The 26,278-nt window shown below is 35.2% G+C and overlaps 1 protein-coding gene across 1 annotated transcript; it reads right to left on the bottom strand.

Moving 5' to 3' along the window:
- Positions 1–15,581: 15,581 nt before the first annotated feature.
- Positions 15,582–17,265, bottom strand: LOC133303540 (heavy metal-associated isoprenylated plant protein 3-like). Its single transcript, XM_061503458.1, has 5 exons — positions 17,231–17,265; positions 17,013–17,139; positions 16,635–16,846; positions 16,361–16,442; positions 15,582–16,262 (listed from the first exon to the last, which is right to left on the bottom strand). The coding sequence occupies exons 1-5, from the start codon at positions 17,237–17,239 to the stop codon at positions 15,865–15,867; spliced, it is 828 nt and encodes a 275-aa protein (XP_061359442.1). The 5' UTR covers positions 17,240–17,265; the 3' UTR covers positions 15,582–15,864.
- Between the last annotated feature and the right edge of the window lie 9,013 nt (positions 17,266–26,278).

Consider the following 26,278-nt stretch of genomic DNA (forward strand, 5'->3'; position numbering starts at 1 on the left):
TTCAACAGGATAGGATACCAATATTGGATACCCAATATATCACCACGTTACCCAATATATCTCTACGCTACTCAATATATTTGTATTTATTGCATTATATTTTGTTTTTTTTTTCTCCTTTCTCCTTCTACATAATCTTATCAGATTGCTAATCAGGTGCTTATCAAACAGAGGACATGATATCGGCTTATGAGCCCCATATCATATCCTACCCTTATCAACACCATATTATATCCTACTTTTATCCTATCTTGTCCACCAAACGAGCCCGTAGTCACTTATTATAAAACTCACAGTTTTTCAGTCTCCTATACTTCTATATAAAGAGTTGATTCTCATTTACTCCAACAATCCAAAAAATCATATACTCAGACTTAATAACTAGTAAAGAGTTTGTATGTTTAGTTAAATTTTTTCTCACGAGACAACTCTTGATTGTTTTACAAAATTTGACTTAATTGCTCGTGAGGTTGATGCACTAAACTTCATTGCCTTTGTAGTTAAATTTTTTATTTTAATTGTTTACTATTTCATACTTTTGTAGTTCATTTTTTTATTTTTTATTTTACTTTACATATTAATAAATTAGGATTTTGTTAACTATGTTATGTGCTTGTTTTTTTAAAAAAAAAACTCCAAAACTCCAAAATGGATAAAAATAAATACCAAAAATATAATATATATATATATATATATATATTTATCTTTAAATTATTAGGTTACTTTGGTTTTATTTATTTAACTGATTCTCTTTATTTATTTTAACTAATTAAATTAACCAACTCATACTTATCTTCTAAAAAATATATGGCTTTAATTATTTTTGGAATAAACAAGAGCACAAATTAAGTCAAACTAAAAACTTTCATAATTTTTGCCTTTGATTTTATTTTAATTTTACTAATTTGTAAATATGTTAGTTCATTTTTATTTTTATTTATTTTCTAATCTCTTTTTAAATATTAAGATATAGCCTTGTTATTGTTATTCTTTAATTTGTGGGCTAAATCAATTAATTTGCACAACTAATTTCATGGTAATTGAAGAAGAAAGTAAGAACCAATTCAACTCAAAAACTTAAGTTGTTGGATAGACTACATTAATGATTTTATATTTTTTTAACACACTCCTTCACATGAGAGTCCATTGGACTTGAAGGGTGAATAATGCTCAGACTCGTCACAATATTTAATTAATTATGAATTAATTAAATGGGGAGTAGTGAGAATCAAACATGTGACACTAGATTTGATACCTTCACCAATTCAACTTAAAAGGTTAAATGGTTGGATAAACCTATATTAATGGTTTTATATTTCAAAAAGAACCTGTGTAGAAAGTACTATGGAATTACGTTTCTATCTTTCTATATGCATAATTAACTCACAAACACAATTGATTTTTTTTTTTTGCAAACTGGAATTAATACTAGTTTATGAGTTTTCTAACTTTTTTCCTATCCATGCTAACTCACAACTTGGGCTATTATCTCTTGCACATGGCATCTTCTTGGTTATTTTTGAATACCTCTTTCGTATGGTAGCCACCGAAGTCACAAAAAATGAAACCAAACGACTTGCTATGAGTTTAAAGATACAAATGAACCTCTACTTTGGCATATGTGGATCCCGACACCCAAAGTTTCAATAAAAAATGAATCTTTGTAATAAGATTTCGTTTTAAAAAAAAAAATATTTGCCTGTTTAGTTAATCATAATTATGAAGACTTTCCATTTATTTAGTATAGAAGCAAATTTAAAAACTTTTGTAGGGGCCATCTTCATAATTGTGTTTGCTTTGTATCTTCTAACTTCGAAGAAAAAAATCATGTATGCCCTACAAATTCAATGACCTAAACCGATATGTATGCAAGGACTTCGTTTGCCATGGCCCATAATATGATGTAAAACAAAAGGTAACACTCAATTTTCGAAATTGCTCGTTCGATACCCATTCAATTTAATAGATAGCACAGCTTTTCCTCCCAATTGAACCCACAATTAATCGCATATCCTTTTTCAATTATTTAAAGACTAATTATAACTAACCACCTTTGAGATTCTATGTTTGTTAAATAATATAATAAAACTTTTGACTAATGATTCTTGTCGGTAATTGTCATATTCAGCCATCAATTGTGTTTCTTCAATAATCAATTATTCAATAGGAAGAGTTGAAGAATAAGAAGATAATTTGTCACAGTGCTTTTGCTTTATACACAAAAGGAGGGAATGTAGAGCAGAAAGTTTGACAGAGTGATTGTTTCATTTGCATATAACATCACAATGAACATTGTTTGCCAACGAGGCATCAACTAGCTTAACAAATCCTTGTAAACCCCCCAACCATTCCTTCTCAAAATTTAAGACTGAAAAGGAATAATTTTAAGGTCCAATAGTATTAGCCAATATGAAGCGGTGGCATTATGTTAGTTAGTAGTAAACTGTGAAACACGGACTCGTTTTTTTGTTGAATTGTGCGTGTCGGACACGTGTCTGATATGGACACGCTCCGACATGCTCCGATACGCGGTTAATATTTTGGGACACGTGGTCAATTATCCGACACGCGGTCAACTTTTTCCGACACGTGGTCAACGCTCGGACACGTTTTTTTTTTTTAGTCTTAATTTTATTTTATTAACTAAAAATAAAAAAAATCATTTATAAATCAATTTTTTCTGTTATGAAATTTGACATGAAAATTAACAAGATACAAAAAATTATTTTTGTTTATATCTATGTTATGAAATTTGAATATTTGATTGGTTATATAACTTATTATGGACTGTTATATCTATTAAATATAAATTATATTATATATATTAAAAAAATTATTTAATATCAAAACGTGTCCCAACATGTCGAAATATGTCATTTTTTAAAATTAACATGTCGTGTCGTGTCGTGCCGTGTCCTGTGTCAGTGTCCGTGCATCATAAGTAGTAAAGTTAGTTTTCTGCTATAGTTAGAAGTTATTTTTCTATTATTTTTCATATCAGATTTCCTTTGTTATATAAGGTTCTGTAATGTACTATTCTCAATAATTCAATGATAGTATTCAATTCTCAAGAATCTATGATGGTATCAGAGCTCAATTAGAGCTCTGGTATTCTGCAAATTTATTTCTCTTCTTTTTTCTTTCTCTTCTTTATCTTATCACTGTAAACACGGCCAACCCAAATCCAATTCTTCCAGAATTCATAATCAATCCTTCCAATCAATACTACCTACATCCAAATGAAAACCCATCACTGGTATTAGTATCTTCTCCTCTTAATGGGAGAAACTATCACATCTGGGTTCGAGGAATGAAAATGGCATTAAAGTTTAAAAATAAGCTGGCGATTGTTAATGGCAGCTTGACGATACCTGATGAGGAAGATCCATTGTTTTTAGCATGGGACAGATGCAACACAATGGTTCTTTCTTGATTCATAAGTCAATTGATGATTCAAATAGCCCAATTTGTATTATGGATGGATAAGGCTATTGATGTTTGGAATAATCTCAAAGAAAGATTTTCTCAGAATGATATATTCAGAATCTCTGACTTGCAAGATGATGTTGCCAAGTTCAACAAGGAGATCAAACAGTATCAGAATACTTCACACATCTCAAAACTATAGGGGATGAGCTTGAGAGCTTACAACCAATTCCAGCATATGTCTATAGGGCATTTAATTAAGGGAAGGAGATTAGAGAACATGATTATGTCATCAGATTCCTCAAGGGACTAAACAAGCAATTTGATCATGTTAAAACACATGTAATGCTACTGGAACCACTCCCAAATATTAACAAAACCTTTTCTTTGATAGTGCAGCAATAAAGGAGACTGAATCTTGGAGTTAATTCAAACGAACTAGTTGAAAATCAAGTTGTCATCAATATGGCTAAACAACAAAAACATTTATTCCGTTATCGTGGTGAACGATTCAATGGTGAAAGATTCAATGGAGGACGTGGACGTGGAAACAAATTCTTTGTCCGTTGCAAACACACAAATCATACAGTGGATACCTACTATATTAAGCATGGTTTTCCACCAGGATATCGCTCAGCTAAAGGATCACATGTTGCTAATATGGTAAATCAAGAATCTCAAGATGTAAATACAAGTATCATTGAAAATCAAGATCAGTCTTCAGATATAAAGATCACAAGAAATCAGTATCAAGAATTGATGGATCTACCTAAAAGATCCAAGGAAGGAGAACATTATGGCCACATGGTACAAGCCTCCGCACTTAACGCGAAAATTAAACCAGGTAACATGATCAAAGGATGGGTTCTAGATTCAGGTGCAACAAATCATATAACTTGTTCTTTGTCTAACCTTTCATCTGCCCATAAAATTGAACCTATACCAATTTCTTTCCCAAATGGTACATGAATTTGTGCTAATCAACCAAGTTCTGTACATATATCACCAAATCTTGTTTTACATAATGTCCTTTATGTGCCTATCTTTCATGTAAACTTTATCTCAATTACAAAGCTAATTCGTGATTGTAATTGTGATGTTACATTTCATGAATTAACATATTCTATTTTTCAGAAATCATCCAAGAAGATGATTGGTTCAACTAGGCTATTCAATGGTTTATATGTGCTTCAAGATAATGGAAATTCTGCTAAGGACAGTTCGTGCAACAATCTGAAAACTGATGAATCAAAACTATGGCACTATAGACTTGCTCATCCCTCACATTCTGTAATAAAAACCTTAGCTTCAACATTTCCCTTTGTTTCTTGTAATGATATATCTCCTTGTGATATCTGCCATCTTTCAAAACAGAAAAGACTCCCATATAATTCCAGTTATACTCAAACCAATAAATCATTTGATTTGATACATGTTGATATCTGGGGACCTTTCTCTATTGTTTCTATTCATGGGCATCGTTATTTTTTTACCATTGTAGATGACTATAGAAGATTTACATGGTGGCTTTAATGAAAAATAAAGGAGAGACTCGACAGTTTCTGCAACATTTTGTTCAAATGGTTCAAAACCAATTTCACACTTCTATTAAAACAGTAAGAAATGACAATGGTAAAGAGTTTATCATGAATGAATTTTTCTGTAATAAGAGCATTATACATCAAAGATCATGTGTAGAATGCCCTCAACAAAATGGAAGGGTGAAAAGGAAACACCAGCATATTTTAAACACTGCCCGCTTTCTATTTTTCCAAGCCCAATTGCCCACTAGCCTATGGTGTTATGCTATTACTCATGTTGTACATCTCATAAACAAAATGCCTACACCCACCATAAACAACAAAACCCCATATGATCTTCTTTACAATCAACCTCCTATACTAATTGATCTTAAAGTATTTGATGTTTAGCCTATGCTACTACCTTACCAAGTCTTAGAAACAAATTTTCTCCTAGAGCACAAAAATGTATTTTCCTTGGATACAAAGCCAATACTAAAGGTTATCTGTTATTTGACATAAATACCATAACCATTTTCATCTCCCGTAATGTGATATTATATGAAACTCATTTCCCACTCAAAAATGATATTCCAAATCTTTCACCACCTAATGTCCAAACATCTGAAAAATTATATAACCCTCCTACCTATCCTCATTTACCAATTTCTAGAATACAAAAAAATCAAACCTCAACCAACACTGATACAAAAATTGACTCAACCAATAATCAAATGCAATCTGCAACCAGCATACAATCCTCACCTGTTCTTCACAGATTGTAACATCTCGTGTGAACCCGGTGTATTAAACATACATATGGCAGTGGCTCAACTAATTAAATGAGGAAGCTAACTTTTTCTTTTCAGTTATAACATCATTATTATTAACCAAGTTGATTACTTAATCCTTTTACAAAATAATGTCTCTATGTAAATTGCAATAAAGAACTAACTGAATAACCTCATATATAGATGTGTATCTAATCACGGAACTACAACACGTAGTCCGGACAATAATCCTGATACATTATACAGCTCAAGTTTAAATAAACATAGTCAAGTCAATGTGGCATGGACAACCCCTATGCTCACCAAATAAGGCAACAAAGCCCAACATAGTCTCAGCTCAAATAACAATATAATGGACTAAAACATAATCACTAAACATGCATATCAGTAGTCAACATGCACAATTCAACTCATCTCCGGCTTCCTGCCGCCCGAGGTCTCAAGTCTCGAGGTACTTGAACCTGAAAATGTGCCCCAAACGTAGGGTGAGATCTCTAAAAAAAATCTCAGTAAGACAAGGGGTCCTCAAGGATCTCTCCATCCCAAGCTCACTTACATGTGCAATATAAGTTCAAAAGCAATATAACAGTATAAGTTCCAAAATATGTGCAATGCATCATATAATCATGTCATGTGTGTCAGAATCCTACTGGCCAGAGAATAAACATGCAGGATTTACATACGTCTACAACCTACAGTACAAGGAACACCGTTTGTACCTCACCCACAGAATCACTATCTTGTATGACGCTACATACTCAGGCTTACCGTCTAGGTGGAACACCACATACATATCATAAGGCACTTGCACTTAACAGCTCAATAGCATTTCCATAAACATTATTTTATGAAAACACATCATGCATATAAACCATCCCTCAATGAGGTATGCTGGAACCAACAATGGGCAAAACCGAGGACACGAAAGCTTACCTCTTAAGCTAACGATCCTAAGTCAAAGGTCCACACCAGCCCAAGGTCCACAAACAACTCAATCACAATCTGTTTAGACCAACAATCATATCAACATTCATAATCTAATAGTTCATGACATAACAACAATGTTTCCTTTTTCGTTTCATGCCATTAGGCTTCTCTCAAAGCCATAAGCCTTAATCTAAGTGATTCTGACTTAGTTCGATAACTACAAAGGTTCACATTAACCAATCATGGGTCCATAAACCCAATATACAATTTTGTATGAACAGAACAGTGCACCACTCGCACTTTCCAAGAATATCTGGATATTTGTCGGGGGCATATCCGGATATCCATATCCGGATATTCATATCCGGATTCGCGACAGAATGCAGTTTCTGCATTTCGCGAGATATCCCTTCCAAGGTTCCTTTTTTAACACTCATACACGTTAAAGCATGCATTTTTACACTCCTTTAGGTCAGTGTTCATGTTGGTTACTTAACATAATCATTTTTACATGCCAAGACTCAACTTTTATCAAAGAAACTCATGACCAAAGGTTCAAGGACATACCCTAAAGCTCAAAACAGAAAAGATGGGTGCTCTTGGAGCTCTCTATGCAGCTCCCATGGTTCTGACTTCAAGGACCACGAAAATGAGCATCAAGGTTAGTCTTTTACTTCACAAGGTAGCTCCTTGAAGCTCCAAATGCCAAGACAATGGCTCCCACAACTCACACCAAGAAATCAGCCCCCAACCCTCACTCAAAAATGACACTCAACATAGAAATGCACCTCCAACTTCTCAAGATTTGGATACACTCATACATGGAGTTTTTGTGGATAAACCAAGAGGAAAGGTGGCCTCTTGGAGGTTCAATGGAGAGGGAAGAAGATGGCAATGAGGCTGATCAGAGTTTCAGAAAATGGAAGCACGTAGGAGACACAATATGACCTAGGGTTATGTGTCAATTGCTATTTATAGTCTCATTAAGTTTTAATCACCCTATATTAGCACTAATAACTATGTTAATCATTTTAATCCCAAACTTTAGATTCTGGACCTAGCTATTTTTCTAAAATTTGTCATATTTTTATTATAATTTTCGCAGCACTTTGCCGGTACGCGCTTTTACGTAGCCGGTATCAATCCTGCTTCCAGTTCTCATTATTTCGACCCCAAAACTTGACATACCAGTCCTAAATATTATTCTAGGAATATTCACATACTTATTATAATTTTCTGGGATACTTATCGGTACGCACTTATACCGTGGAGCAGAATCGGTATCTGCATTTTTCGTCAGAAAACGACTTTCAACATTTTAATCACTTATCATAATTATTTAAGCCCCCTCATAATTATTCAAGGTCAATTATGGAATTTATCTCTTAAATCATAATTAATCTAATTAAATTCCTAATTTAACGGTGCAGGTTCTTATATTCACCCCACCTTTTAAGAATTTTGTCCGCAAAATTAGAAACATACCTGTCCCGAAACTCGGGGTACTGTCGGAGAAGCTCGTCCTCTCGCTCCCACGTACACTCCTCAGGAGTTCTTCCTTCCCATTGCACCTTGACCATGTGAATGACTTGTTAGTATATGGATGTCCTAGAGACAATCTTTTGATTAGATTAGGACATATGTGGACCTTTTTATATTGTCGCAAATAAATAAAAACACTCTTTATCCTGTTTCATATTTTGTCTCAATATTATTGTTAATATTTTATATGAGTAACTGGATAAACCCCTTGGAATAAAATAGGTATCTCTTGAGTATCTGTGATGAGATCACAATAATGAGGATTCAAGGATACTGAACGTTTATTCCTAATTTTATGTTCCTAGTCTAGAGACACTGAGAATGGGGATCAGTGATCTCGGGTAAGACTAGCACGACTTATCTACTTGTATACGGATACAAGGTAAAAGACCTCATGTGCTACAGATATGGAGATGTCTTAGCTAAAGTCGTGGGTGGACCTATAAAGGTATAGCTCGCACTGAATAGACCCACAAAGAGACTCTATGAGGAAATCTCACAGATAGTGTCATTAAAGTTGTCTCTTTATATTTGGGTATGTCTTTTCTTAGACCAGAAGATATTACCTAGACTGTGTTCTAGAAGGCATGCTTTGATTGTATACCTCATCTGCCTGAAACATGGAGACTCATAGGTACACTATTGGGCATGTCTTGAAAGAGCACAGGGCTAGGGTGATAAGCTGAAGGAATTCGTCAAATCTCTGTGAGAGAGTAGGTTATCTGTAAACCGGAGAAATCGGGATGACATTTACAGGGACTCGGGAATCTATGCATAGTAAAAGAGATCATGAGATGATCTGCCTTTAAAGTCAGTAAATTGAAGATTCTCTATTTCGAATAAAGCTTACCCTAAACCGCAAGGGTTGATACGTTTCCTTACCCTAAGTTAAATGGGAAGGTAACTGAGACGAAAGGAAATATATACGGAAACCAAATATGTGTAATAGGATGATCAAGTCATTAGTCTAACTAGCTCTGGAGCAACAAAGCATTGCTAGTGCTCTGTGTTGTCATTAAATGAGTCGTGGGCTTGTTGGCCCCGAGCCGATTTATGTCAATGACTATGTTGGACCTATGGGTCACACACTAACACCTTATTGTCATGATGATCTAGCATTAAAGATATTGGGCCTAATAATGGTTGTTAGCCCAAGAAGAAGTTTGGAAGCCCACCTAAAGGGAAAAGGGCACGTGGATCATGTAATGGGCTTGGATGGTCCAAGACATTACTAATTAATTTAATTGGTTAAATTAATTATAAAATATTTAAATTTTGAATTTTGAATTTGAATTTTGAATTTGAATTTGAATTTTGAAATTTGAATTTGAATTTGAATTTTGAATTTGAATTTAGAATTTAAATGTTTGAACGTTTGAATTTAAATGTTTGAATTCGAATTTAAATTGGCTGTGAAAAGTTGTTTCATAACAAAAGGATAAGATGAGATCTTGTTGGAACAAATCCCTTGTATCAAGAGTAGATCTTTGGAGATCATCCAAGACTGAATGGGGCGCCACCTTTGGTTGGATATGAGTGTCATCTTGTCAATCAAAAAAGTTTCAATCAGATTTGGTTGTTGAGAGAATCAGTGAGCTAGTTGGTTCAAACTTGAATGCAACTGCTTAACGTATCTGGACCCCTTGTGGGGATGAATGGTGCACATAGATAGGATGGTCATATGATGACCATTAAGTCAGAATCTTGACTAGATAAAGACCTAGTCTCATGAGGATTCAAAGAGGAGGTTATTAGGAATTTTGAATTGCAACAACTCCACCTTTATCTCCTCTTGTTGTGCGCCACTTTTAATGTGATTTGAAGTGAAAAATCTGGATGAATTCTCTCATTCCCTCACTCTCTTGTGCGCCAACTTGGGTAGGTTCTCCTTGGGGTTTTCACAAAAACTCCTAGCCAATTCTACTCCAATCCATGCCCCACTCTTGTGAAGTTTTCATGTTGAAGACTTCACTCTTCTAAACACCTTTACCTAGCCTCCTCCCTCACACATTGGACGCCTAGCAAGCTTGGTGTGGTGGTCAATTGGTGGCTTTCAAGAAAGTGTTCTTGCATCTTGACGTCGGTGGTGTGGATCAATGTTAGAGGGTTTGAACCCTTCAAACCTGACAGTGATCTCCTTGCTGTTTGAATCACAAACAAAGGTAACATCATGATGTCTTAAAGCATGAGTCTTGAATGCATGTGTAGTTCCGTTTGAAAAATTTTGTTTTTTCCTCTCACATGCTTCGGCCTTCAAGGCCATTTTACTTTCAAGTGGTATCAGAGCCCGGTTGCTTTACCATCGGCAAGTGATGGTACCTTGTTTGTGAAAATTATTTTTCACGGTCAAAAGGTCTTTAAAGTTGTTAAAGATTAATTCTTTGCATGTGGATTGTCTTTTTATGAACATGTTTAATATGATTATGGTGTTCATATATCTACATGCACTCATGGTTTTGTTTGTTTTGATTCTTTGTGAAAGTTTACAAAAGAAACATCTTTTAGAAAGGAATATGATTTGGCCATGATGTGAATATTCAAATGCATTATTTTCTGCATGATTTTTATTTTTAAAAATGCATGAAGGGTTCATGGCATATCTCGACAATATGAATAAAATTAGGATTCTTGATTTTGTTCATTTTGATCTTGATGATTTTGTGTTTTTGTTAGATGAATTGTTCATAAACATAGCATAAAATTTTTAATAAACTTTTTTGTACATGATGATGTATGGTTAGGCCATATGAGTTATGGTTGAATGAATGGTTTGATTTTTGTGTTCTTTGAGAAAGATTTGACAAATTAGAAGTGCTAGAAACACAACCTTTAATGGATATCTTCGCGAAATGCAGAATCTGCATTCTGTCGCGAAATATCCGGATATGATATCCAGATATGGGGTCTTGTGATATCCGAATATGGATATCCAGATATGGGGTCTTGTGATATCCGGATATGATATCCGGATATGAATATCCGGATATATCCCCGACATATATTCGGATATTCTGGGTTTGCGTGAACAGTAATGGTACTGTTAATACAGAATGGTGTTATGAGTTTGTGGACCCTAGATTGATGAAGTGGGACTTCTGTAATAACTTATCTAAGTCAGAATCAAGTGATTAAGGGCTTGTGGCTTTGTGAGAAGCCTTAAGACATGAAACGTAAAAGAGAAGCATTGTCTTTATGTATATGCTTATGAGCTATGGTTGTTGATATGATTGCTGGTCCAAAACAGATTGTGATTCTGCCGTGTTTGCACTAAAGCTTGTGTGGACTCTTGGCTTGGATAGCTAGCTTGCAAGGTAAGCTTTCGTGTCCTCGGTTTAGCCATTGTGTGCTTTATGTGCAATGACTTATAATATGTATGTGTTGTTCCACTTCGATGGTAAGCCCGAGTATGTGGCATCATACAAGACGGTGACACTGTGGGTGGGTGCAAGTGGCGTCTTGCACTAGTGTGGGTAATAGACGTATTCCTGCATTTTTCTGGCCAGTAGATTAGTTATAACACACATGACATGATTATCTACTGCATTGCACAGATTTTGGAACTGATATTAAATTACTGCTTTTAGAACTTATATTGCACATGTAAGTGAGCTTGGGGTGAAAGATCCTTGAGGACCCCTTGTCTTACTGAGATTTCTATTTAGAGATCTCACCTACCTTTGGGGCACATATTTCAGGTTCAGGTAATGCGGGGGTTGAGACCTCTAGCGACAGGAGGCCAGAGCTTAGCTGATGTTTATGTTGTTTTGCTGCTTATGTTGGATGCTGGATTATGCCTGTTGCTATTATGCTTTTAGTTTCATGTTATGTTATTGAATTGAGACTTTGTTGGGCCTTGTTGCCTTATTTGGTGAGCATGAGGATTGTCTATGCCACATTTGTTTATGTATCGTTGTTTAGATTGGAGTTGTATAAACTATCAGGGTTGTCCGACTTACGTGTTGTAGTGTCGTGACTAGAGACTCAATTAATGATTTTATTTATGATATGAGGTTATTCAGTATAGATATCTGTCTTTTGCATTTACATACAGGCAATGTTCTTGAAAGAATTAAGTAATTCAACTTGGTAATATTAATGATGTCATAATTGAAAGTAAAAAGTTATTCCGCATTTTAATTAAGCGTAGCTTAATACGATGACATGTTAACAAACCGGGTATACACGAGGTGTTATAGACCAAGAAACAAACAACAGTTTCAAGATCTTCTTCAGAAGTAGAATACAGAGCTTTGGCAAATTTAGCTTATGAGCTTCAGTGGCTATCATTTCTCCTTCGTGATTTACAGCTTCCGCTCAACAAATCCATTCCTGTGTTTTGTGATAGTCAATCAGCCATCTATCTTGCTCACAACCCCACTTTTCATGAAAGAAGTAAACACATTGATATAGATTGCCAGGTTGTTCGAGAGAGAATTCAAGATGGTCTTATTCATCTTCTTCCTATCCGTTCAACATTACAAATAGCAGACTTACTTACAAAGGCACTACCTATTACTCAGTTCTAGATTCTGATTTTCAAGTTGGGTTTACGGGACATCCTACTTCCAACTTGAAGGGGGGTATTAGCTAATATGAAGTGGTGGCAACTTAATATTAGTTATGTTAGTTAGTAGTAAAGTTAGTTATCTGTTATAGTTAGAAGTTATTTTTCTGTTATTTTTCATATCAGATTTCCTTTGTTATATAAGGTTCTGTAATGTATTATTCTCAATAATTCAATGATAGTATTCAATTCTCAAGAGTATATGAATTTAATAGGAAGAATGGAAGAATGAGAAGATAATTTTTCACAGTGCTTTTGCTTTATACACAAAAGGAGAGACTGTAGAGGAGAAAGTTTGACAGAGTAATTGTTTCATTTGCATATAACATCACAATGAACATTGTTTGCCAACGAGGCATCAACTAGCTTAACAAATCCTTGTAAACCCCCCAACCATTCCTTCTCAGAATTTAAGACTGAAAAGGAATATTTTTAAGGTCCAATAGTGTAATGCCAGACCCTTTACGTGTGTGGACCTCCTTTGGGATGAATAATGAATTCAACTCTGAATAAAGCTCACTTTATTTATTTCATTGATGTGCGGACAATTTAAGGCACTACCCTCCTGTCTGTGATGCACTTTACCTTCAAGCTACCCATCATTGGGAGCAGTGTGTGCATTATTTGTTGAATAATTCACACATTGATAAAATTTATTGTTAGTAACAAATAAAAACTTAGCAAGAATCGCAAATAATGATTGACTTCATTGAACCCGCATAATTGATTGTACATAACTACAAGGAATGAGCGGCCACCAAAGAAGAGAGACGTGAAAGAACCCTTTGGCAATTGGTATACTTTGAACTTATGATAAATATCTTTAAGGCAAAGATTATCTTTACAAACTATATTATATTTGACCGGTAAGACATTCTTGAGCAGAGTATTATTGATCAGACATAGTCTAGTTTGTAAAAAAAAAAAATTGTTAATATAACCCTACTCTATCTTTAATTATATATTGGGCGAAAAAATGACCGTATTTCCATTTCAATATTTCCTTTTTATTGTTTTTTGTTTTTACCCCCTATCTGAAGCCCACCTTTTGATATGCATTGCTTGATTATCCTCACATGGCTTCAAGCTCATGCAATGGTCACGTCTTAGAGCTAGACTAATGGAAAAGCCAAAAAAAATTAAAAAAAAGCTCCTTTAACCATGTGGATGGAATCTTAAAAATGCATAACCTTTCAATTCTGTGAATATACAAAAAAGCGTACTTATTTGTGAATACACTTTATTTAAACACTTAATAAAAGAAAAAGGCCAAAAAGTCTTGCATCGTTTGATTAGGATGACCTCTTGCAACTTGCAAGGTTGATTTAGTGGGCAGAATATTCTTGTATTATTCTAAAGAATTATCTTCGTCAGTTCTCTCTCATAATATAGAAAAGGAAAAGGGGGAGAGGAGTGCAATTGCTGGGGCTACTTTTTTTATTTTAGTCCTCAATAAATTATTATGGATAAATACACTTTTGAAATCATAGATTAAAGGACTGAAGTAGCAGGTTTGAACAGAAAACCTCTCTGCATGGTTTGTGAACAAAACTAACATTAGTAGTGAGTAAATAAGAATTAGTAGCTTACTGGTTTGAACCTTTTTTTTTTTTTTTTAATCTTTACTCATCCAAAAACGTTTTTTAGCTAAATAAGAATAAGTGAGTAAATAATATATTAAATGATAAATTTAGTTTTAAAAACACTATTTGAAAGTGTTCTTGTTGCACAGAATTAATTGTTGGCTTTTCCCAATTCCCATCCTTTGTGAAGGTTCTTGTTTCTTTGCCAAAAGGCAGACAAAAATCATGGGGGGTTTGACTGCATGCATAATGTCCTCAGTGGTCATGCATTGCATCATCATCGCCATATTCCATGCATAAAACACAATGCATTGTCATCATGATCCTTCACGTTCGTACATAGGGTCCTGTACCACATGCTATAATGACTCAGTTATTACATGGCGCTATAACAGTATAACTCGTAACGTCCTCCCGTTAGTCATTTATGATAATCCTTATACAGAAACAGTACTTTATAGTAATTAATAGACAATTACAACATAACAGTGATAATTAATAATGATTTTTTTTACTTAAACCGATTCATATGTGTAGATACCCTTAAACTGATTCATAGAAGTGTGATACATACATATATATATATATATATATATATATATATATATATATATATATATATATATACTTCGACTAATTTTTTTGAAATAAATACCACTAAAACGTGGCCAAGAATAAGATAATCACTTTCAATCAAATTAGGATGGATAATCCCACCTCTATGAAGTTCTATTTTTATTATTTTTTCTGCTTGGCCTTTGCTTTTTTGTATTGGATATTCATACACAAACTATGCGTGAGGAGCAAGAGAGTAAAGCAGGGATGAAGGAGAGCAAAGTAACATCTTCATGGGGGCAGTGGTAACAACGAAAGAGTCGAATTGGAAATCGTAGGTGGAAAAGAGCAATGAACATATAGGGCAAATGATAAAGGTAGAAAAAGGACACATTTAAAACCCACCAACGAACCTACTTTAAGGCAATGGCCCTGGCCTGGAAAGGACAAATTATGAAGGTAGAAAGCAATGACAGAGAAGAAACGTGTAGGAACGAGCGCAATGACTAAGTGCACCAAAACCTTCTTTGGAGATAGGACACTTAATAAGGACATGCAGCGATCACGCCTTTTGTGTCCATCTTCAAAAATACAAATACAATCATTAAATTATTGGAAGATTCGCAGCAGCTTCGTTCGACAACAGCATACAAATTAGACCAAAGTGGGAGAGAATTTTTATATTATCATTAACATTACGCCCTTAGCTAATAACAAATTCTGAAATAGGTATATCCATCTGATGTCAAGAGTAATGGTTATTAGTTAATCCCATCAAAACCCTTTCTTACTAAGAGCACAAACTCATTTCAAAGTTTCCATTGAATTAATTAAAAAAGAAAAAAAGAAAAGCTAAAAAGAATAGAAAGATTCTACTTTCTATTCTGTTTCCCCTGCCATCAAATTAGCCAAAGACCATCATCATCATGACCCAGTTGAATGAAACCACAGACACCTCACATGACAGAGCAAGCATTTGGGTTCTCATCACTAAACATCTGTGGTGGGTGTGCATTGAACTGAAAGTGGAACTGTTCTGGGTGGACTTGCCCATAGTTATAGCCGCCAAAATTACCATACCCATAACCAAATCCAATTGCAGGTGCCAAATACTCCATCCTACCCTGCTCTATTTTTCCTCCTTCCTCCTCATTCTTCTCATTATTATCTCCTCCTCCACCACCACCCTTCTTCTTCTTCTCGCCACCAGCACCTTCCTTGTCTTTCTTGGGAGGGACCACCTCAACCTTCCTCTTAAGCTTCTCCATCAAATTTTCCATAAGAGATTTCACGTCCATTGTCCCCTTCACAGTTACAGTATCCTTTTCCTTGTCTATGGTCATCTCATGAACACCTACACCCCCAATAAAATCACATTCTTGCCAAATTAGCCAAATCATAAAGAAAATTAAACCCCAAAAAAATCATTAAATTAAAAAAACACACACACACCTTTGGTCTTCAACACAATCTTACGAATCTTCTCCACACATCCCTGGCAATGCAGGGCCATTTTCAGAACAACAGACGACACCTGTTACATTAATCCAACAAATAAATAAGAAGAAAAAAGGAAATAAAAAAAAAAAAAGATCAGCATCTCGTGCATTAATTTAATAGAAACAAACTAGGGGGCAAAAAAAGAAAAGAAAAATCCCAGGTTGGCAGTGGCAGAAAAATTGAAATAAATAATAGAACCCCAAGGTTGGGGGGACCAGTGATGAACCTCTTTGTCTTTAGTTTTTTGGTTGTCTGTTTGTTTCTCGGATTTGTTGTCGGTTTTGGTGCCCTTGTTCTCCTCCTTCTCCTTCTTGGGCTGCGGAGAGATCACTTCCACCTTCTTCTTCATCTTCTCCGCCAGCTTGTCCCTCAATTTAGTGGGGTCCACTTTCCCGGTGACGGTTAACTTCCCGGCGTTGCTCTCCACCGTCTCCACACCTTCCCCCCCCAAAAAAAAAACACACACACACACGGTTCAACTCTTCAACGCTCAAAAAAATATAGATGAAATCCGAGATCTGATTTTGTTTTGAATAAACATCCAAGAGTGAAGAACAAAATGTAGATAAGTAAAAGAAAAAAAAAAATGGTTTTGGAAACAAACCTTGGAAAGAGCGAACCATTCGAATGATTTTTGAAGCACAACCGTCACAATGCATGTCGACCTTCAAGACCACAGTGATGGAGTCATCTTTGTTGCTCTTGCTGTTGTTGTTTTCTGTCTTCTTCTTCTGCAACACCAATATGTGGTGTTAGCACCTAGCAACATAGACATCCAAATAAGGAAAATGAAACTAAGAGTGAGTGAGTGAGTGAGTTAACCTTGGCCATTGTGGTTTCTTGAAACAGAGAAGCGAGTTATGCTAGGCCAATATTCGTAATGGTAACTCTCTGAGTCTAAATGGCTATTAATAGTGTGGTTATGCTGCGCGTTTTCTCTTATTCCTTCTTTCTTCACATTCACCTTTATTTTATATTTATTTATTTTGATTTTTGAGTCTAGCAAAGAAACTTCTTACCTCTTACCAAGCAAATTCTACCTGTCATCGTTACCTTTTGCTTTGTTAGGTTTATAAATGTTAGTATCTATTTTTGTTTATTTCATTATTTTGTGTTTTTATTCTCTGGGTCAATGGGCTTTTAGACCCACTTTATGACTACCATTAGACAAGATCCGAAAAAAAAATTAAAGTTGATTTATGACTTATAAGTCTTGTAAATGTAAAGACTTTTGGTTGCAGTCACTTTCTGTAATTGCAGGATTATTTTGGTATTTATTTCTTTTTTTAATGATCCTTCATATTCATAAATTTTCTTAACAAGCTACTGCCTATAAATATAATGCAACAAGCCATAACCCTCGAATTACTATTTCAACACGAACTATCACCCGTATCACGACCCATTTAGCGCTTTTGTAATTAGCTCCAGACTGCACCTCTTAGTGTAATGCATGGCAAATTTAGTGGTGTGATTCGGGTTTTTAATCGATTTGGAGAAAATAATTTAGTTTTTAAATAGGTTACAAAAATATGATACGCCTCGGTTTGGTTCTTGAATTGAAGTGATTTAAAAAAATAAATCGGCTGAACCAATTAAAAAAAATATTATTCTTTGATGAAGTAATTTGCGTTTTGCAACTCTGTCTTTTGCAAAATTAGAATTTCTTTCTAGAAAAAAAAAACTTTTATCCATGGTGTATACAGAGATTTTAATTATCACATGTCACAATGGGTGCAGCTCAGTTGATAACTTGGCGCTGAGTTAGTGGGGTTGTATATATGTTCGATTCTCGCTGAATGCATTCTTGGGGAGGGGGCTGAACCTTTAGCCATCACTGTTCCCCGCACTCCGGATTAGTCTCATAGCCGGCTCAAAGAGTCGAAGCTCGTGAGGATACCGGAGGGAGCCAACTCGTCTCAAAGAGATAATTAGGGTTGGGTAACTCAAAAAAAAAAAGATATTACTAAAGAAATATAAAAACAAGGTTTCTTGTCCAGAAAAGAAACTCACTAAAATATATTTAAAATTATTAGTGTCTTTGTATCTTTAGCTAACCCCTCACCCCGTACAGTACTTAACAATATAACGATTAACTTCTTCCCTCTTAGCAAGCAAATATTCGTGTCACCCAACGGATCCACCTTCAATTAGGCTGGGCCTCCATCAATGCAAAAACACTCAGTTGGGTTGATAAATTCGCAAGCAAACCCTGTTTCTGCCGCTTGCTTGGGTTCGTTTATAGTTGTCTTTCTTCTTGTTTATTTGTGTTTTGTTCTATGGACTTTTACGTATCTAGGCCCACTTTTGTAACCACTAAAGAAAAAACCGGAAAAATAAAGTTGTCGCGAGTTCCGAAGTTCCGGACAATCTTGATAAATAGCAAATCCTGTTTTGGTTCGGTTCCCTGATACAAAAGACATGTATTATGCGTTAACGGCTAGCTAGTCCATGGGTGTTCTTCGATAATTAGCTGGCAATACGTTCATGAGAACAAGATTTTCAGCCATATACTGCTGCAATTAGCCGAATAATGGCACGAGTTCGATTACCTGGATTCCCTGCGGAGTATGTGAACACATAGCTGATTAAGGTAGTTGGGAATTGGTAAGGAAAATTCATTAAAGTCGATGTTGCTACAACAACCATGGTGATGGACTGTGTTCCAACCCCATCTTTAGCTTTCCGTATGAGGGAATACTGCTGCTTTGGTGTTCCCACATCATATATTATAACGAATATATATATATATATATATATATATATATATATATATATATATATTTTTTTTTTTTTGTATTATAACAAATAATATTGAAAATGCAATAAATTCTGATTTTATCAAGTGAGAAAGAGAAAAGTTAAAAAAGAGAGGATATTAGAGTGAGAAAAGATGAGTTGTACTCATAGAACTTTTTAATTTAACTAATTTTTACTTTTTGTTTATTGAAAGGTAAACAAAAAAGGTAATCATTATCCTTGCAATCATGACACCAAGGCACAAAGAAAGCGGAGAATATTTTTAGGGAAAAATGTGTATTATTTTAAAGAACATGAAGTTGTGTCATTTTAAGTGAGAGAAAAAGATAAATCATAGGAGAGAGAATGGAGGAAAAAAAGTTTTAAAGATGTGAGTCTCATTTCTTTTTGAGAATGAAAGAATGTAAGGTGTGTTATTTAAAATGACATACATTTTTCCCATATTTTTAACATGTCCATAATCAATTATAGGAGAGAGAAGGAGCGAACAACTCAACAAGCCGCAACTGTTTGATGCAAGAAAAGAAAAGTCATCTCCACTAGAACGATGGGAAGGAAGCATCGAGTTAATCTCCAAAATGCCACCCTCTGACCAATATAAAAAGGAAGCCAGAAGCAGACAAAAGAGTTTTTTCTAGCCACACGAGACTCTTCACGGGCACTTATCACCTTCTCCATTTTCATCTTGATTTTTTGCTCATTTTTCTCCAATCTGTTAGTCCCATGTTCTCAAATTGAGTCTGTAACTTCTGTTCTTGTTTTCTGTTTTCATCTTTTTTCCATTGATTCTCGGTAATCTGTAATGGGATTTCAGGGAGTAGAAGTTTTCTTTTGTATTTTCAGTCATGACTATATGCATGAGCTAATTTGTTATAAGAATGGATAATATGTGAAGTTGATAATCATTGTAATCAAAGTTCATTTTCTGATTTCAATGGATTTCTAGTGTTTTGTGTTTTTATTGTTTTGTATCAATGGAAACTAAACAAATTTGAGAGAAGAACTTCCATTAGGAAGTGATCTTGGACTGTAAAATACTGGTTGGAAGGTGAAAGTGTGGAAACACATTTACTAGTTGCCTTAGGGATAAAGAACCCCTAAGTTCAGTAAGGTTCAGTGCAGTGAAAACTTAGGAACAAAGTCGCTAGGGAACACGATATTTTGTACACCAATCAACCCAAGAGCTTGAGAAATCAATATTGGCAATGAAAGTGACCTGAACAAATCCATTGGATGGGGTCTTGAGCCGAGATTATGGCTGGTTTTCAGTGAATCATTGAATCCATTCTTAGTTTCCTTACTGACATTCCACATTTCTATTTTTACTGTTTCTGTCTCAGAACTCCAAATTAAAGAAAGTCAAAAAGATTCATTTAATTACTGCACTTTCTTCTTATTGCTTAGTTTTATTTCATACAAATAGTTTGTTCTCTTGACCTGTCGTTCCTCCTCTTGAAGGAAGTATTAAAATCACATAATTACGTGAGTAATTATTTGAAACAATTTGAACTATCTGTCAAAGTGGGAACACCACTATGATAGCTAGGAACAACACACTGAAAGTGATTCAATTCTGTTTTGTAACTTTCTTTTATACCTTTCTTGATTTTTATACAGTTTAGCAATTCAAAGTAACAATACGTTCTCCGTGGGATGATATCTTGGGTCAATATATTCTAATTTATTACGTGGATACGCGCACTTGTGTGAGTGCAATCATCTTAGAACTCTTTCCTTATTGAATTGCACACCAACAAGTTTTTTAGGGGAAAATTTGCGAGGATTTGCGTTGAGCTAGACCTAAGCAAGCCACTCTAGGCAGATTGCAAAATTGAAGAGCGTATTAAGAATGTAGAGTATGAGGGGCTACACTTGGTATGCAACAATTGTGGTCAGAATGGACATCATACAAAAAATTGTTTTGTAATGGTGAACCAAGTGAATCCTTTGAAAGGGGCGATTAATAACCAAGTGAATCCTCAATGCGAGAATTCTTACCTTGAACTTCAATGATTTTATGCCAATTGTCCTTCAAAGCAACCAATTAAGATCAACACAATTCAAATGCCCCATTTTCACTCAATGCCGAAGGTACCTTAGAAACAACATGGAGGATTTTCAGACTTTTATTCAAGATTAACATGATTTAACTAACCCAAATCAATTCCACAACACACAGTAGGCCTAGGACACCATTTCATAAATTTTAACACATCCCCCCTCCTTAGGCTCATAATGGCCGAAATTACAAAGGGGAGTTTCATGAGACTTTTTCAAATTCCCAACACATTCACATGCCTTCTAACATTCCTTCAACTTATATGAACATACACCCCCAATGCACAACCTTTTCCTATGCATTTTTGTTTTTTCATAAAAACCTTAAATTCCTCATCAACTTCAAATTCATGAAATCAAATATTCAAACCATAAGAATTGAGTTATCTTACTGATGAGTCTCCAATTTATTATATATTAAGGGTTAATATAAGCATAAAATTGATTTAAAAGTAATTAAAAGTTATGAGAATTATAATTAAATTTTTATTTTATTCTCAATAACATTCTCATAAAAATTCTTATATTTTGTAATAAATTTCAGCTCAATAAAAAGATAAATTAGATAGATCAATTAGAGTTGCTTTGGATTTCTGAATCATTGAAGATCTTATTGAATCTTCCTTTGAATATTTTTAAGGAAATTTTTCCATTAAATAAAAAAAGGGAAGATTTGAAGGATTGGATCAAAGATATGATAGGATATTCTAGTGAAGATTCCATTGAAGATGTTATGGAAAATTAAAAAATATGGTTTCATCTCTATAAAAAGGCAATTCTTGGAACACAAAAGGAATTGGACAGAGGCAAGCACATTCAGAGGAAGAAAGAGAATACCGGATACCAGAGTTGGAGATTTCAGAGAGAGATGAGCTTGAAGGAGATTGAGCAATATTGATTCTTCTTTTTCTTCTTCTTCGTTTTATTTCTTTGTTTTATTTAAGCTAGCTATGTCTGGCTAGTTTTCTTTTGTAGTTAGGGTCATGGATCTGATGTGAACCCTTTTGATATTTAAATTGTTTTATAATTCTTTTATTTCAATTAGTTTTATTTTACCTTGAATGAAAATTTTATATCCTTATTAGAACTGATCACTCTTATAGGGCTTTGAGGGTTAGAGCTCGCAATAGACATATTGAGATTTTAATTCTGACTAGGGTAAAATAACAATTTGTGGATGATCCAGACATAGGCTTGTATGAATTGCAGACTTATTAATTCATTGAACTTAATGCTTAATTCAAGAAGGATTACTAAGACATTAGAATTCTAATTGGGTTAAAGGGTTAAATACACTAAGACATTAGGATTTAACCAATTAATTTAAAGAAGATGAATTATCTTAACAATTGAAATAATTGATTATAAGAATTAATTTAGATTAATAAGGGGGATCAAAGGTGAAGTGTATTCTGACTACAGTTCCGTATTTTAATCTTTATTCATATTTCTTTTTGCGTTCTTGAATATTCTTGAATGTTCTTGATATTTACTGCAATCAATTTTAACTACTTTTATTTTAGTTCAAATTATATTTTCCAAACCAAATCGAGTTTTTCAAATTAAGGGGACTAGTTATAATAATACTTGGTGCTTTAATCCTAGTGGGACGATACAATACTTGCCGTAATTGCAACACTTACCACGAATGTCTCCTGCACCAAGCAAGGACCCATCAACAAGTCCTTAATTCTTCAAAACTTCAAATTTTCCTCCACTTGATGAATAGTGACAGCCACAAAGAAAGAGGAATCTCTCACTTAATAATGATTCCCAATAAGAAATGAGCTAAGGAACATTTTCATGATGGGCATTCTTGGATTTGATGACACAAAGAGGTGAAAATGGAAGAAGAATGAAAAGCACTCCTAAGCCCTAAAAGAGGGAGATGGTTGCAGGTTTGGGCATGGAAAGGAAGAGGAAGATGAAATCAAAAGTGTGTTGTCTCTCTCTTATGCCATGCCACTAAAATGGTCTCACATAAAATGCGCTGCAAAACTGATCAGCCAAGGGAGGGGTGGTGCCCTAATGAGGGGTGCCATGTCACTTAAGAGGCATTCATCCTTTAGTGAGACCCAGTATAATTTTTATCTGAACCGTCGTCAAATTTTTTACCCGAAAACCTCCAAGACTCTAACTTTGAGTACTTAACATTAATTTTGTCTAATTATCATGTTCATAACTTAAAAATTTGATTAGTAGATCACAAATCCACTAACAGTTGTTTAATTGCACTATAGTTTTTACCGGTGTTCTTAATTGTACCCAGATTTCATAATCTTCTTAAATTTAACATTATTGGTCTAATTATGACTTGTTAGGAATATATTGGTCTTTATTTCCATTTTCTCATTTTTTCTGTTCCGGGATTCTACCGGCTGCTGCTACAGTAGTACAAAATACCCGACAGAAGTGACTTTTCAGAAATACTCCAATATGGGCATCAATCTTCATCAAATCATATCCTAACCTCATTCATGATGTTTATATCATTATATTAGCTCTTTAACAATAATTTTCTCACTTGAAACTATTCTACTGATTGTTATTGCGTCAGCAGTCAAAATTAACAGGTGAAAATTCATCTGTGCATAATACTCTCAATATGGATATCAAAATTCTTAGAATTTCATCCTCATTCCATTTATGACCATAAGGTCCTCATTATAACCCTCTATATTAAAATTCATATAATTACGGTTATTATATTCACCACATCTTTTAAAAAGATTTTGTCCTCAAAATTGGATCATACCTGATATCAAAGTCGAGATATCGCTGGAGAATATCATCTTCCCTCTCCCATGTGGCATCCTCAGGTGTCAATCCTTCCCATTGAATCTTAATCATGAGGATGACTCTATTTCGAAGTCGTTTCTCTTCTCGAGCAAGAACCTTAGAAGGTCCAACAACGAACTTCAAATCCTTCTTAACCTCTATGTCATCCGGCTGTACAATGTGTGAATCATCAAATATATATCTACGGAGCTGACTCACATGGAAGACGTCATGTAGATTCGCCAAGTTGGGAGGTAGAGCAAGTTGATACACCACCGGTTCGACCCTCTTTATTATCTGGTAGGGCCCAATGAACCGTGGACTCAACTTCCTCACTCCCAAGGCATGCCCAACACCTGTAGTGGGTGATAATCAGATGAATACATGATCCCCTTCAGAGAACTCCAGGGGTCTGTGCTTGGCATCATAATAACTCTTCTGACGGCTTTGGGCTTTCTTCAGCCTATCTCTGATCATCTCAATCTGCTCTGTAGTCTCTTGGACCAAGTCTGGCCCCATTAACTGTCTTTCTCCAATTTTCGTCCGATAAGGAGCCATGCCCAAACTGGCATGATAACTGTTGTTGTAGGAGAACTCAACCAGTGGTAGGTACTTGGCCCAAACATTACCCTGCTCTAACACACATGCTCTCAACATGTCCTCTAGTATCTGAATGGTCTTCTTTGTCTGACCATCTGTCTGCGGGTGATATGCACTACTCAATATCAATTGAGTACCAAAGGCCTCATGTAACGCTTCCCAGAAGCGTGAAGTAAACTTCGGATCCCGATCACTGACTATGTTTTCGGGAATGCCATGAAGCTTCACAATCTCTCTGACATATAGTCTGGCTAGCTGCTCTGTGGAGAAGGTTGTCTTGACTGGAATGAAATGGGCGGATTTAGTTAACCTATCAACCACAACCCATATAGAATCAAATCCAGCCTGACTTCTTGGTAATCCGACAACAAAGTCCATGGATATACTCGTCCACTTTCACTCTGGAATATCTAATGACTGTAACAAACCAGAAGGCTTCTGATGCTCAATTTTCACCTTATGACAAATAAGACACTTATTCACAAATTGGGCTATGTATTTCTTCATCCCAGACCACCAAAAATTCCATTTCAAATCTTGGTACATCTTAGTTGCACCTGGGTGGATGATGTACTTACCCATATGGCCCTTTGTTAACACTTCTTCCACCATTGGTCCCTTCGAGACAATTAATCGATCTTTGTAGTATTTCACATTAGAAGCATTGGTAAACACAAAATCTTGCCCTTTAATCATTTGAATCCCTTCATCAAGCACTTGGGCCTCTTTAACTCTCTCCATTAATGAATTTCAGACTTCAACCATAGTCATGAAATATGAAGTCTCAAATGGTGTCACAGAAATTCTCAAATCTCTGAACTCCTCAATCAAATCATACTCTGCAATCATCATGTTAGCCACACCCGTGGTCTTTCTGCTCAAGGCATCAACCACTACATTCGCCTTTCCAAGGTGATACTGAAAGGTCAAACTCATAATCCTTCAGAAATTCCATCCATCTTCTTTGCCTCATATTAAGCTCTTTTTGACCGAACAGGTACTTCAAGCTTTTATGGTCACTATAAGCTGTGAAAGTAGCACCATAGAAGAAATGCCTCTATATTTTCAATGTGAAAACCATAGCCGCTAACTCAAGATCATGAGTAGGGTAATTCTCTTCATGTGGTCTTAACTGTCTAGAAGCATAGGCCACTACCTTTCGCTCCTGCATCAACACACACCCTAATCCATACTTGGATGCATCACAATAAATCTCAAATCTCTTTTTCGGATCAGAAAGAATCAAAATCGATGTGGTAGTCAACTTATCCTTCAATTCTTGAAAACTCTCATCACACCCAAGGGTCCAAGCAAATGGCACCCCTTTTCGGGTCAACCTAGTCAATGGCAAGGCGATTCTAGAGAATCCATTAATAAACCTCCTGTAGTATCCGGCTAAACCCAGAAAACTCCGAATTTCAATAACACTATTGGGTCTCTCCCAATCCGGCACAACTTCAATTTTACTCGGATCAGCAGCCACTCCAGCAGATGAAATGTCGTGTCCAAGAAACTGGATCTCATGCAACCAAAACTCACACTTGGATGGTTTGGCATATAACTGATGCTCCCTCAGAATTTGTAAGACTATCCTCAAATGCTCTGCGTGCTCTTCTTTACTCTTGGAGTAGATCAAAATATCATCAATGATACCATAACAAACTGATCTAAATG

This window comes from Gastrolobium bilobum, unplaced genomic scaffold, assembly GCF_033153095.1.
Source record: "Gastrolobium bilobum isolate Gb01-03AN ecotype WA unplaced genomic scaffold, APGP_CSIRO_Gbil_v1 utg10809, whole genome shotgun sequence".
Taxonomy (NCBI): domain Eukaryota; kingdom Viridiplantae; phylum Streptophyta; class Magnoliopsida; order Fabales; family Fabaceae; genus Gastrolobium; species Gastrolobium bilobum.

Excerpts from the sequence above, each read along its gene's own strand:
- LOC133303540 (XM_061503458.1), bottom strand. Across the intron at positions 16,443-16,634 it reads AAAAAACTAAAGACAAAGAG|GTGTCGTCTGTTGTTCTGAA; the intron begins GTTCATCACTGG and ends TTAATGTAACAG. Across the intron at positions 16,263-16,360 it reads GATTGTGTTGAAGACCAAAG|GTGTTCATGAGATGACCATA; the intron begins GTGTGTGTGTGT and ends TTGGGGGTGTAG.